Source organism: Zosterops lateralis (assembly GCF_965231275.1).
Source record: "Zosterops lateralis genome assembly, chromosome: Z".
NCBI lineage: Eukaryota > Metazoa > Chordata > Aves > Passeriformes > Zosteropidae > Zosterops > Zosterops lateralis.
The window spans coordinates 64661051-64676081 of NC_139800.1; the positions used below are offsets into that span (position 1 = coordinate 64661051).

The following is a 15031-nucleotide window of genomic DNA, read 5'->3' on the forward strand; positions in this document are numbered from 1 at the left end:
CACGCGGCCTGGGGAGGGAAGGCGGCGATTGGCGGGGAGGCCGCCCGGCGGACACGCCCCCCGTAGAAAAGGGAGCCGCGAGTGGCGGGGGGAGAAAGTAAACACGGCGGGCCGGCTGTGCCCGCGGACCGGCCGGGCGGGAGGGGCTCCCGCCTGACGTGATGGGCCCCGGCGCGGCCGCCCCCGGGCAGCACCAGGCGGGGCGCGGGGCGGGCGGCCTCCTCTCCCCCGGGCCCTGCGCCGGACCCGGCCCGGCCGCGCGGGCGGCGCTCCCCCCTCGCCGTCTGCGCGCCGCCCCCGGGGGGCGGCGGTGAGGGACCTGCCCGGCGCCCCGCTATTTATTCGCCCCCACGCCCCCTTCCTCCTCCGCCCCGCTCTCTCCCGCGCCGCGGGCGGGCCATGGCTGGCGGCGGCGCGGCGGGCCCGGCGGAGCGGCGCTGAGGGCGGACCGCGCGCCCCCCCCCCCCCCCCCCCCGGCCGTCGGGGCGGCGGCCGCACCATGTCGGCCGTGGCGTACGTGGACTTCGTGGCGGCGCAGTGCCTGGTCTCCATCTCCAACCGCTCCGCCGTGCCCGAGGCGGCGCGCCTGAAGGTGCCGGGCGAGGGGGAGGCGGCCCGGGAGCTGCGCGACCCCCGCGACGCCTGGAAGGACTACTGCGCCCTGCTGGCCATCGCCAAGAGCCTGCTGGAGCTGAACAAGTACCCGCCGCTGCCCGCCCCCTCCGTCTGCAGCGACAGCGTGGAGAGCCCCGACGAGGACGCGGGCTCGGACAGCGACGCGGCCGCCGAGCAGCGCCCCGGCCCGCCCGGGCCGCCCCCCCGCCTGCGCGCCCCCGGGGCCGCCCCCAAGGGCAAGCTGGCGGCCGAGAAGCGGCACAAGTGCCCCTACAGCGGCTGCGGCAAGGTCTACGGCAAGTCCTCCCACCTCAAGGCGCACTACCGGGTGCACACAGGTCAGCGGCGGCGGAGGGAAGGGGGCGGGAGCGAGCGCCTGTCCTCGGGTGACCCCGCCCGGCGGCGCGCCCGGCATCCCCGCGCGCCCCCGCCCCGCCGGCTCCTCTCCTTCCCTTCCCTTCCCTTCCCTTCCCTTCCCTTCCCTTCCCTTCCCTTCCCTTCCCTTCCCTTCCCTTCCCCCGCTCTCCTCCACCCCGGCTCCCATCCGCGCCCCGTGTCAGCGGGGAGCTGGCGGTCACCCCGGGCGGGGCTGCGGCACAGCCTCCAGCCGCCCCCCTGCGGGACCGGCCCGGGCGCTGCGGGGTGTGCGGGGCGGGGCGGGCCGGGCACTGATGCCCGGGATGGAGCGAACTCGGCGTGCCGGGCGCTGCGGGGAGGATCGCGGCGGGCACCGCCGGGTTCGCTCGGGGCGCCGGCAGGGGAGGCACAGAGGCGGCGGGATCCGGGTTTCCTGCACCGGGTCAGAACTCGGCCCCTATTCCGCAGGGGAGGCGAGGGCAGCGCCGTCCCCGCCGTCGGGGGCTGGCGGGGCTGCGGGCTCGGCTCGGGAGGGGGCGGCGGCTCCGGACCGTCGGTGAGCGGCTGCACCTCGGGCCGGGACACAGCCCTGGGGCCGGGACACACCCCCTCCGGCGGGCTGGACGGGCAGCGCGGGAAGCGTCGCCCCGAGCCGGTGTCGGGAGCCATCGGTGGAGCGGACGCTGCTCCCCGGACCGCCCCGTCGGGGCCCCCCGGCCGGGGATGGGGCGCCGTGCAGGGAGGGCCGGCCCCGCTCCTCCCGCGGCAGCGCCCCGCGCTGTGGTTATCGCGACCCGGCTTTGCCGCCTTCTACAAGGGCTTCATTCATCGGGCTGTGCGCTCCCGTTCCCGGCCCGGGCGCCTCGGAGGGTGTGGCAACATGGAAACCTGGAGATAAAACAGATCTGCGGTAGGCTGGCCCCAGGGGGACGGCAGCTGCAGGCTTCTCCGCTCATTTCTTGGGTTTTGTTTTGGTGGGGTTTTTTTGTTTATTTGTTTTCAGACCTTCAGCGCAAGTGGTTGAATAAAAACCTTTATAGGTCTGAATTGCTCTTGGGATCATAGTGGAGTAGAGAAGGCTGCTTTAAACATGTTCTGAATTAAAGGGTTGTATGCAGGAACAGAAAGGAATTAATCAAAAGGGACATACACTGCCAAGGCATTCCACGTGCCTCACATCAGTTCTGTCATTGATGGTGTCTTTGGGGTTTGTCTGTTGGTGGTGATGGTCAGCAGAATAGTACAACATAATTGGATCACCCAAGGAATGTACTGTCAGGCATCGCTGTAGAATCCACCATGGGTTGGGTAATGTATGAGCATGTCTGAGCTCCAGCTTTGCTGGTGTTCACTGGTGTGCCCAGGTGCGTGTGCACTGCAGAGGAGGAGACGTGGTGCTGATTGCTGCTGGTGCCCTGCTGGCAGATCCGCTGGGCGCTCAGCTCAAGCGGCTGGAGAGAAGGGGGTAGGATTACTGGGTATGGCTCAGCAATGAGCTCCAAGGTTAGACTTTCTCTTTGAGCTGGGAAAGAGGATGGTCAGTGGTGACCCTATGCTGGCCTCACGACCAGTGCCAAGGATTGTTGTGTTACCAGCTCAGAGGCTGCAGCTCAGATGCTCTTTTGGAGGCTGCGTGTAACTAGTGCTCTCCAAAATGTTGTCTCATAAGTATCATTTCCATTTACTACCCCATGCTCAACTATTCACAATAACAGAACCAGAATAGATGTTGGTTGAGATAGAATTCTGTGTGATGACATGTAAATGAATGTACTGTACAACCCACACAGCCTGCTGTAAGCAGTAGTGTTATAATAAGTACTGCTGAAGTGGTATGAGGTTTAGCATGTGCTGCTCACAAGTGGGTGGCCTTAGCTCCAAGCATGAGGGGTTTGACTCAGACACACTGATGTACTGTCATGGTAGTTCTGTATGATTAAAATCACTGCAGACATCCAGGAGCAATGAACTTTCAGAGCTTCCTAATGTGAAGTTAATTGTACCTAACCAAAATGCTAAACGATACTGATAATGTTAATTATTTTTATAGATGACAACAATTCCTTAGCAACAGTGGGATTCAATGGGACCTCTGGAGTTATTGATAAATGTATATTGCAGAACATTAATACTCCTTAGTACCATTTTATTTCCTTTTTTTTTTCCAAATAATGTCTCTCTCATCTGTCTGCCATTTTTCACCAGGCCACCAACTAGGTTTCTTGCTGCAGTGTAACCTTTAGTGGAAGTAGGTGCACAGCCACCAGTAGAAGCTTCCTGGTCTTAAATTTTTAATATTTAATCCCAGTATTTCTATCTCAAAAAATGGCTGAAGGATTTCTGTTCACATCCATGAACTTGTGCTTACTCACAGTTCTCTTTATTCATGAGTCCTAGCAAAGCAAGCTGAGAAGCTCTGGATCCTTCTCTTTCTGTGTAGTGGTTGGGAATCTAAAAGCTCACAAGTTCATCTTTGATAGCCTAATGCAGAGCAAGAAACAAATCAAGGTACAAGGATAGGAGACAAAAACTTGATGCTCAGAGGTTAGAGGTCTGTATCTTATTAACCATTCTTTGAACTTGTTGGTTCAAATGTTCCATATTTCAGACACTAAAAATGTCTGTATAACTGTTTGCTTGAAGTTTGGGCCTTTGATGATAATGCTAGTTCAATTTCCAGAAGCCCCAAATTAGCCATCCATCAGAAATTGTCTTTTGAGTTGATCTTTACAGAAAAAGATCAGCAGATGGCACTGCACATCCTACTTGTGCAAAGAGCCCCCTTGTTTGTGCTGCTAGGCCTGGGTGAGACCCGAGCCCTGGAGGTGGTACAGAGGTCAGGAAAAGGTGAAGAACCCATCTGACCAAGAAAAACACAAGCAACAGCAGATATGCAGAGTTACCTTCAAAGTGCACGGGATTCTCTGAATAGGTGGGTTTAGAGGTTTGGTTATGACAGGTGTTGTGTAGGGTTGTTATTAGCCTCAAAGTTGGAGCAGGGGGAACAGCTTAATAGAGAGGGATGTGCAGGTGACAGGATTCCAGGGAAAACGAGGATACACAAGAACAAACAAGCAATCTCAGTCAGGAGGCCTGGCCAGGGAGTGCAGGGCAAAGGGCAGGGAGAGAAAGTGGCAGGAGAAACAAGCTGTACAAAATTCATGTTTGCTATGATGGTGTGAATATAATCCAGTTAAAGGGCACATGACCACTGAGACCTCTCCTTCCTGACCGGAAAGGTACCATAAAAGTAGCTTGTGGGATGCTTCCTCCTACTGGACTTGTAAGTGTTTACTTGCCTGGGGAGGCTGAGGATTGATGGGAATTTCATATACACATCAGATGCCCTTAATTAAGAGTTTAGATGCTCAACACCCAGATGTGGGAAAAGTTCTCCCTCTTGAGTTAGACTTTTCAGCCAGCTGTATCATCACGTAAAGTGGATCCAGGCAATGCCAGAAGTTTTGTTACACCAGGCAGCTGATGCACTGCTAAGTACTGTCAGCATTTGGCTCTCACCAGAAGCAGGGCTTAGGAGAGGGTGAATCCAAAGGTTGACAGTGTGCACAGGGAAGTGGAGGAGCATTTCTAGTAGAGAGTAAGAACAGGCACTGCAGCTGCCTGTTGCTGGTATCCAGATATCCTGGTGTTGGACCAGCCCCTGTATCCCTTTGGTTTGACTGTACTGCTTTGTTATTTGTGTTCTAGATTATCTCACTCAACAAACTGTACAGATGCTGGTATGTTGACAGTCCCCTGCTCGCTGAGATCTTTCTCAGTAATTTTGTTTGAGCATAATCTGAAATTTAGCATTTTGAGACTCTCCTATCCAGCTCATGCCATGTCGCTTTGCCAGATCCTTTAGAATAGGACCCAAGAGCAAAAAGTGGAGGCAACAATACATTTTTTGTTCAATTCAGATTGCCATGTGAAATACCATGGTGAATGAAAATGCGCAAATTGATGGAGTTCTAATGGGCATGTTTCCAGATCTTGGAGAAACATGATGATCCTGACTGGGAGTCTTGCCAGCTGAGTAGGGTAGGCAGAAATCCACAAGATTAGATTCAAAGTTGTCTGATTCCCAGTTGTCTTGTTTTCTGATTAAAAAAATTAAGATTTTAAGCAGGTGTGTGTGTCACTTGTGGGAAAGTGCTCCAGAAAAGTTTATCAATTGAGTCAGCATAACGAAGTTCACATGTAGGACAGAAGCAGTGAGTAGGCATTATCCACAAGAGCACAATTCCTGCTTCCAGATGGATGTATTGAAATTGCAGCTTTACAGAGTTCTGCACACTATTTGTGCTGTGGCACTGTGGCATGTGGTGGGTGTCTCTGCTCTTGTTAGCCTGTGTTTCTTGCAGCGCCAGCTGTTAGGATTGCTGCAGGAACTTCTTTGTTCTTCTTTGTTGGCTGCTGTGTTGTTGTGCACCAAGCCGCTGCTCCTGTGCTTCTGGCCTTGAACAGTTTCCAAGCCTGCAGCTGGAAGAGCAGGGAAGGGCCAATTTTAGATTAAAGAAACAGCGTCTGAGGGAGTGATAGCAAAGAATGCTTCAGACACTGTTCACTTGTGGTAGTGCAGTTCACCTTTGTATTCAGGTTATGATGAATGTGCATAGCCTGAGAGCACTCTGTAAATATCTTAAACTTGAGGAAAAAGTCTGTTGGAACACTGGCTAATAAATTCGAAGTGAAATATCAAAAGTTGCATTATCTTTCTGAATGCATGTAAAATTGGATTCTTCCTTTCCCCATCAAAGCTGTTTCCTCTTAGAAAGGAAATTTGATTATACAGGACAGGAATTTAAACTCAATGTCCTTTGATCCCAGGTAAGTGCCCTAAGCATCAGGCTAAGGAGTTGGTCTTTCTCCATTGTTCAGTTAATATTCAGGTATTACTGCAAAATGGAGGAAGTTCACATGAAGATAAGCCAGGGAAGGAGAAGAGCTAGGGACTTGTCTCACATATCCAAGAACATACTGCTGGGGGCTCTCGTCTCACCTACAAACGCATAGACTTAACTCTCTGGTGAGGTTTGGAAAGATCCTTCCTCTCCCAAGTAGCTTACGTGACTCACCTCTCTCTCTCTCTCTCTCTCTGTGTAGGGAGTCACAGTCCCTCAGAGAAAGCCTTTTGTAACAGTTGAGGAGGTTTGTGCTCTGACAGAGAAGCCAAAAGGGCATCCCTTGCATACAATACTGTGTCACAGTGGGATAACAGCAAGACAATATTCCTGGAATTCACACTCAGCAGCATCAAGTTGTAGCAGGTGGTTTTGCATCTGGACTTTGGAAAGAAACTCAAAACACCTGTATGTCCAAGCAGATGCTGAGTGGTAGTTTTAAGAATGTCAGAACATCCTGAATACTTTCTGAAAGCAGCATTTTAAAACCTGTTGTGTTTAATCTCAAGCCCTGGCAGAATTGGAACCCATCCATCTGTCACCTATCCCATTTGTTTGATCTGATGTGTGGTTGGGTGACCACAGTTTAGGTGTTCCAGAAAGTGTTGGTTTTGGCATGTGGTCCCTAACATGGTCCTCACTGCTGATTTCTCTCTGCCCCAGTAGCTGTACATGGTTGCTATGTGTTTTAATGATCTGATTTTGGAATATCTCAGAAGAAGAAAAAGCTTGCTTTAAAGGCCTCTAATCTGTCTGCCCTGAAGATCTATCTTCGCCGGAGTATCTTGCATGTGGACACTTAGTCAAAGTCCAGTGTCCCACAGGAAACTCATTGTTCATTCAGGGTGTGTGGGGCAAATAACTGGGGAGAAAAGTGAGAGATACCTGGGAGAGCAGATATTCTGTGTATTATAGCCACCATGAGCTGTAGCTCCTAACCTTATTCATCCACACATAAAGCGGCATTTTGTGGTGAGAAGGCAGATGACTAATCAGGATACCACAACTACCTGTACTTATGTTAATGAGTCTGCTTATGCCCACTCTGTATTCTTTTTTTCAGAAACCCTTTCTGCGTTAGACTGCAGTGTGGGAAAATCTGACCAGTCCCAGGGTAGGAAGAAAAAGATTATATTTTTGTCTATTCAGAATAAAATAAAGTGGACCTACCTCAGGTCATACAAAGTAGCTTGATATAGAGTTTGTGCTTGCACAGGAAGAACAAACTAAGTATTTGTCGTAGAGGGAGAGGAGAAGGAACAAGTCAAAAAGGGGAGGTGTGGCAAGAGGGCTAAGATTAAAAGGATCTCTAAAGACCTTTACATCCATATGAGATTTGAAGTAAGCGAAGGTTGCAGGAGCAGGAGTGCTTCAGACTGTAGAGAAGACCAGTGAAGCACCACTGTTAAATTATGCTGAAAATAAACTGTCTTTCACTATGTTTCTGGTGCCACACAGTACAAAGAGTCTGCAGATGCATCTGTTCCTATTACCTATAAATCAGTTTTTCATTTACTTTTTACTTCTGTAAGCTGCCCTAGATATATGTGTATATATATACTCATCTCTTTTTTTTTTAAGAAAATTGTTTACCTCTTGTGTCTGTTGTGTTAGGATCCAAACACATATTGTTTCAAATCATCATGATGTATCATTGACCTTTCCTTCATCTCTCGATGGAAAATCCCATTGGAGGCGTAATTTAAATAGTCAGCAGCATACAGCCACTAAGGGGAACAGTGTGTAACAGCACTGTATGTTGATGTTTTATTCTGCTGTTTCAAGCTTTAGCATTGCTACCCCCAAAACTAAGGGAAAAAAATCATAAGGAAAAGATATGCCTTGCCTGAGCTGACACAGAAATCCGTATCTCCAGATGGAGGCAGCACTGGCTTGCACTGCAGCCCTCTAGGCCACTGCCTGCCCAGCAAGCATGAGTTGCAAGACTTGTTTTCTCAGAGGGCTCTTGCACAGACATCTCTGCTGCTGCAAAAAGAAAGCATATTAAATACAGCAGATACAATCACCAGCTTTGTTGAGTGGACGGTTATCACACGCCATGAGCCATCTCTGCCTTGCTTTAAGTGCTTTCTGGAGGCACAGTCCACACCTGCCTTGCATCTATTGAGACTGTCACTGAGGTACCATCTCTTTGGGCTGGTGTCATCCCTTATATCTGTGTGACCAAGGGGAGCAGTGAATTCTCAGGCTCAGAGATGACCCCTGAGGGCCTGGAAAAACCTCCCTCCCCCTTGTCTCTTCTTCTGAGAAGCATGGAGTTTAATGCATCCAGGTGTCAGGGATTGTGCCTACTTTCCTCTAGGCACTTCCAAAGTGGCTGTGACAGCTTCTGCAGGTTTGTTTTGCTGAGGTGGTGAAGCCATTCTTCACTATTGTACTTGGGAGCTCAGCAGTGGGTGGGGAGCAGAACTGGTGATATCCAGGTGTGTCCAAGAGAGTGTGGCCACCCATTTCTGCTTGTGATCCCTGCTGTGTCCCCATCCTCATGCACAGCAGCTTTCCTGTTGGTAGCAAGGCATCTCTGCACCATGCCAGGCTCCCACAGCCTTTATGTTCTCCCCCAGCTGAGCCCAGGGTTGATTCCCTGCGGAGTACAGTAGCAAAGGCACAGCAGGTGAGGTGATCCTCCAGCAATGCTGAGCATGCCCTGCCTTTCCCTAAAGCTCTGTGGTTATACTGTATAACCTTGGAGTACTTTCCCCTGGCATGAGCAATGGATGTTTGAGGTAGTGATGGTGGAGGTCATGCTCTTCCTGTCATGTGTCATACGGAACTCCAGAAACAGAGCTTCATTTTATCTTCCCACATGAAATTCCAGGAGGGCATGGAGGAGGAGTTAGATTTCTTAAGGGCTGCTTGAAGCCAGATTTTAAACACTACTTTTAGACAATCAGGTTGGATACTACCATGCCTAAAATGTAGGTGCTGCTTCCCAAAGACTAGTGCTTGCTTTCCAGCCTAGGCACCTAATCTTCCTATTTACAGTTGGGCACTTCTGCAGACTGAAGAGCTGCCCTGAGGTGGATGGTTGGAAATGTGGTTTCTGGGGTTGAGGCAGGATGCCTCAGTTGCTCCCACGGCTCTGGGGTGCAAGTGCCTGATACAGAGGCATATACTAGATAGCTCCACACGTGCAAGATATATAGCACTCCTCCCACACTCCCAGGGGGAGCAAGAAGGCTGTTCTGCACCTCCCACTGCTACCTGCCTCCAGGAGCTCTGGTAGAAACCATGAGATAGATTGTAAAAGAGCAGCACAAGTGAAATGCGTGCCTCAGATGCCAAGGGCTGGCACTGGGCAAGGGTGATGTTGTGAGGCCCCTGTACAGCTCCCAGTGCTGCTCCACTGTCTAGCTGCATCTGTGGCCTTCATGCACATGTGACCCTATATACTGTTTTAATTGTTTTATACAGGTGCTGGTTGTTCAGATGGTCTTCCAACCATGTCAAAAACCATACATCAGAGAGCCAATAAATGCATTTATAACAAACAAAATAGCCCTGGCTCACAATGGTTGGCAGCTCTGCCTCCACTAGGCTCAGGCAGGCAGCTGGCTTGACTTCCTCGGTTCCATCCTTCTCCCCCAACTTAAGAATCAGCACAGTCATGAGGCAAAGGAGGCAAGCACAGGGGCAGCAGTCACAGAGCTATGCTGTGACCTATGCAGTCCAACTCATCCAGCTCAGCTCCATGGCACACAGGTTGGTCTGGAATAGAGCAGCACAAATTAAGGAGCACAAATAATTAGGAGCCCAAACAGTGAAGTGTTATTCAGGGAGGCTTACTAGGACTTTTAGGGCCCCTGCTGTAACTATGCCTCAGCTTACCTGGCCTGTCCTTATCCTTCTTTGGCCTTTTGAATGCCATCAGTGAGTCCCTCCCTGCAACTCTACCATACCTTCTATTGATTGTTGTCATCCTGGCTTCAGGGCTGTTCATTTAAGTCTGTAGCTTTTTCTCTCTGCTTTTGTGTCTGGGGAGAACTCCAGGACCCACTTTGTAAATCACTCCTTTTTTGTTGATCTGTGAATGTAAAATGAGCTCACCTGTTGTGCCAAGCATCACAGTACCAAGAAATACTGGAGTTCCCGAGTTTCTTTCCAACTCTTCCAAGCTGGAAAACTCCTATGATAGTTTTTATATTTCATGATTGACTATAAATAGCTGTCTCTGAGCTGCTATTTATATTCCCTTCAGGAAGCTTGGAAGAAAGTAAATCAAGGGATCAAACCTGTAGCAGTGCATGGTGGAAGACTTTTGTGTGAACACCCTCAGTTTCCATCTCTGCTGTATACTAGGGTCAGCCTTGCTGCTCCAGAGGCACTGTGTTTGTGCCTGAAGGCAAAGCCTGTGCAACCCACAGAGGTGAACTGTAGGGATGTGGAGCGCTCTTCAATCCTTGCACCCTTGTTTTGTAAAAGCAAAATTGTGTCATTTAGGTTAAGGTGTTTGGGTTTGTTTTTCATCATTATAGCAAATATTTATTCCAACAGAGGATGAATAATGAGGAGTTCTTCCTGTCTTCAAGTCAGCTAAAAGATTGATACTTGCTGGAACGCCTTGGATTTCCAGAGGGGAAAGGGGAGCATGGGACTTCCCTCTGCAGGTACAGCAGTTTTGCCTTACATGTTTGCAACCCTGAGGCTTCACTGTTCTCCCCAGTGCCTCCCCACTCAGTTCTTCCTGGGCTGGAATAACTTGTCCTAGATGAAGGAAATTTTTTGCATCATTTTTCATCATCTACAAAATAATTCAGTAGAATGGAAGTGTCAGAGGAATAATTCTGGCATACCTTTCCCAAGCTACTATAGTGAGACCAACACAAAAAACATACAGGCACAGGCAGAGCTCATCTGTTGTTTTGACAGTCTTCAGGTCATGTAAGGTTCTCCACTAGAATGTGAGTTTCATGTGTTTGGAGGGGTTTTTGGCTTCTACTGGAGGTGAGACTGAAACCTGATGAAGTGAGTTATCAACAACTCCACAGACGTTGGCACCAAGGCAGGAAACAAAAGCAGCTTTTCTCCCTCAGCAGCATGTTCTCTGGCTCCTCAGAAAAGCTGGCATGTGCCAATCTGCATTACCCCTGCCCCCCCTAAATCTCTTGTTATTCTTTCTTACCTACAGGTGAGCGACCATTCCCCTGCACGTGGCCTGACTGCCTTAAAAAGTTCTCCCGCTCTGACGAGCTCACGCGGCACTACCGAACCCACACTGGTGAGAAACAGTTCCGGTGCCCCCTGTGCGAGAAGCGATTCATGCGGAGCGACCACCTGACCAAGCACGCCCGCCGCCACACCGAATTCCACCCCAGCATGATCAAGCGATCCAAAAAGTCCAGCTCCAGCAGCTCCTCGTGAAGGCAGGGCTGGCCCTGGGGGAGGAGTGGGGAAGAGGCAGGCTGTGGCGAGGATGCACACCATGGTGCCAGAGCACGAGCATCCACTGTGGTGCTGGTCACTCTCGCTGTCCAAAAGCACATGTAGCTGGCATTAAAAAAAAAAAAAAGTACTCAGTATCCCCTCCCCATCTTCCACCTCATGGCTCTGCCCTGAGAACAATCTGGAACAAGTGGAGTGTGGGGTGAGAGGAGGGAAGGAGCAGCCAGCGAGGAGGCGACCACCTCTTCCAATGTAATGCGTTGATACTGGTGTACATATATATGACTGGGCGGTCTGGCCTGTGCCACCACAGTAGCATGACCCCAAAGTCTTTGTGATTGCTGTGTCATGAACATGTTTTGTTGAACAGTGTAATGCTGCTTGTATTTAGAGTCTGTTGAGTAAAAACACTTTCCGAGTCACATAAATAACTCAGATAAAAACTCCATTGCACTTGTAGAAGTGGGTTTACTTCTGTGTATCTTCTGCAATCCTGCACTTAAAGAGACTATTAAGAGAAACATTACATATGTTAGCAATAGTATCTGATTGATATACTGAGATAAGGTGAATTTATACTCAATAAGGCCCATTAAAGTAAACAGATATTTTTAATTTTTCTTTGTACTAACTATACTTTTGAATATCAGCTGGACTTTTCCAGTAAAAACATGTACAACTCAAGAAGATACTTAAAGCAAAAAAGTCCCCATAAAGAGCTCAGTAATTTTCTGACTCTGTGTGTATTTAGCTCTGTTATTCACTTACCTGGAAAAATACAACTCAGCCTAGATAATGTGGCGGGCATGTGGGAGCTGAAGAATATGTCTCTCACATGATCCTATACTTTATTTGTCAGTAATACAGTACTGTACTAAAGAAATGCCACTAACAGTGCTTTATTCTGCTGTGGTTTGTTTGAGTGGGTGCACAAAGCAGCTACCATCTTTACAAACTGCTGCTTTTTAAAAGGCTTTTTCTCTTCCTACACTTGCCTTAAAGATTTATTCTCTTCATATGATGGCCTCACTCCCTTGGAGTCCCAGGGACTTGTGTGTGTTTATGGAGAGAGTAGACCTTTTCTTAAGAGCACTCTGCTAATGGAAACACCTAAAATTACTGTAAGGAGCACTTTGGAAGGACTCCTGTATCTCTTGATTGCTCTTTCTCTGGAGTATGGGGGAATACCACAAGCTAATTTGAAATACAGAAGGTGTCTTGCAATACTCCTTTATGACATAAGCTTCTCTTAGTACTTTGTACCTGTGTCATGCATGGCACATCAAATGCTGATAAAAACAATGTTAACTTTTATTTTAAAACTATTTTTTGATCTTTAAAAGGAGCAGAAAGATCACTGAATGAAAACTTTCAGATGTGCTCATTAGTGGATATTTGAATTTTTTTTATGTTAAAAACATGAAATTTAAGAGGTTATCAGTGACATATTTTTTCCCCTCCTCAGTTGCATTAAGGGGGAGAATTCTGTTTACACATTATTTTTTTCCAGAAATGTTCTTCTGTTTGGTTTTTTACCCCTCCGTCCAGAAGAGGAAGGGGAGGTGCAGCCCTACTGCAGAGACATAGGGCCAAATCCATTTTGTGAGTATTTACACTGAAACCCAAAGTGTTTCCACTGCAGATGAATTTAGGTCATCTTGTAAAATTCTGTACATAAAAGATGTTGTCAGCACACCTGCAATTACAGTATCTTATTGTTTTATCTGATAAAAAGCTTGCTTCCTAGAAACAAAAAATTAACTCGGAGAGTAGAGTGTTTTCCTCTACAGTTGTATATGGCTTTCAGCATTAGAAATCAGTTTGCATACTGTGTTTTTACCTGTGTAGTTCATGGTAGATTTTGTCTATGTAAAGAGAACTTCTTTTAAAGCATTGGGGATATTGAACAGTCTGTGGAATAAAAAGGGATGTGTTTTCTTCAGTGAAAACATCAGGAAACCAAGCACACTTTCTACCTCCGTTTCAGCTTTTTGAAACATTTATGTTAGAAACCAAACTTTAATTTCTTGTATTCAGATTGAGTCGTGGGGACATAGGTTCTTTGTAATAAAAGCTGGTAGCATTGGTGTTTCTACTGATCTAGAAATACAGAAAGTGTTCTGCTTACCAGTACTGTTAATGCTGCCTTGTGGAGTAGGGTCAGGCCCAAGAGCAGCCCACTGAGATTCAAAGGTGCATCTGTGTTCATCTTTGTTCTTCTCTCTGAAGATCAAGCTAGATTTCACATCTCCATGCTGCAGTCTGGATTGTTGCCATTTTGTGGGACAAATGCAGCACCTGGAAAACTAAAGCCTCGATGCTGTGAAATACAAGAGATCCTCACATCCAGTCAACCACAACTAGAAGCCAAAGCTGAGAGGCAGCTTCTAAATCAGTATGTAAACGTTTTGGTGACTTAGCTACCAGGATTAACTGATATATGGAAGTAAATGGTCAGCTTCATGGTTTCCATGTTGTGTATTGGGGTAGAATGCACACTTAACGTTTCTGCAAAGTCTGAAATAGGCGGGAGGTACTTTAATCCATTGGACAATGGGACGTGCAAGGCATGTGTCACCACTGCCAGAGACAAAATCCTGTTTCTGAAAAAAAACCCCCTTCCTAAATGGTAATGTATGCTGTATTTCAGCATTGGACAGACAGGATTAATGTGATTTATTGATCACTAAACAGAACACATTGGGAATTACCAGGTTTGGGGATATCATTGTACTGTTTTGTTAATTTGGTTTGGTTTTTTTTCTTTCAGTAAATGCAAACAATGGCTTTAACACCTAAAACAAACTGCAGGTTAGATCCTTGCATCTTGAAGTTAAGTTTTGAATAGTGTTGCAAGTGTTGGAAAAGAAAAGGAAAATCAGGTTCTCTAATACTGTATGTACTTGTACTATTTTGGAAGTACTTAATAGCGCTGAAGTTAGGACAGCTCCTCTCCTTAATTAAGAAAGTCCATTAGTATAGAGAAGTCATGGATTTAAAGATATAGCTATATAACATACTTCTTGAACGTTTTTCATGACTAACATTACAGATCTGTTTTCAGCTTGCAGATGGACTTAGGCCAGCATACACCAGACTGGACACATACTTCAAAATGCTGTTCTACAAATCTGTAACACTGTAAAATACCAACTCCCAGCAGTTTAATCAGTTTTATTTTTGTACAGTATTCGTATTCTTTATAAGTTATTTTGCTGTCCTGTTTTGTAAATCACATGAAATTGTAGAAAAAGGAAAAGAAAAAAAAAAGTAGGCATAGATGTTTTTGTACATATGTGTATATATATTGTCCAAATAAAGAAAAAGAGAATAAAAACCCATAGTTGTCTTGAGTGACTGGAGTCATGCAGTGATCATGTAAACCAGGCTGAATGACTACAAAAAAAAATACTGCAAGTTATGAAATCCATGGTTTGAGTGGTGTGTCAATCAGCTTCAAAGGTCTTAGTGTTGCTAGTCATCATTTAGCTTCAGTTGTTTTTCTCGTCTTTTCCAGGATGTTTCCCCAGGAATTCCTTCTACCAGTACAGCAGGGAGACAGAGACACAACTTGTACTCAGGAAAAAGTGTCCCAGCACCTGCATGCTTGAGCTCCCAAGAAGTCTGTCTTCCAGTGCTCCATGGCTTTTGAGCTCAGAGTGGGGCTCTCCCTCACACTGTGCAGCTGCTCAGTGAGCAAATGATGCTTCAGTGTGCAAGCCACACTAGTGCGCTGAGCTTTCCACGGCTTT

General features: G+C 47.8%; 1 protein-coding gene across 1 annotated transcript; it reads left to right on the forward strand.

Moving 5' to 3' along the window:
• Nucleotides 1-499: 499 nt before the first annotated feature.
• Nucleotides 500-14633, forward strand: KLF9 (KLF transcription factor 9; the record flags this gene model as incomplete). The annotated part of the gene is made up of 2 exons (XM_083884610.1): nt 500-953; nt 11026-14633. 2 exons carry the CDS (start codon nt 500-502, stop codon nt 11256-11258), a joined length of 687 nt encoding a protein of 228 aa, XP_083740736.1. The 3' UTR covers nt 11259-14633.
• Nucleotides 14634-15031: the final 398 nt, after the last annotated feature.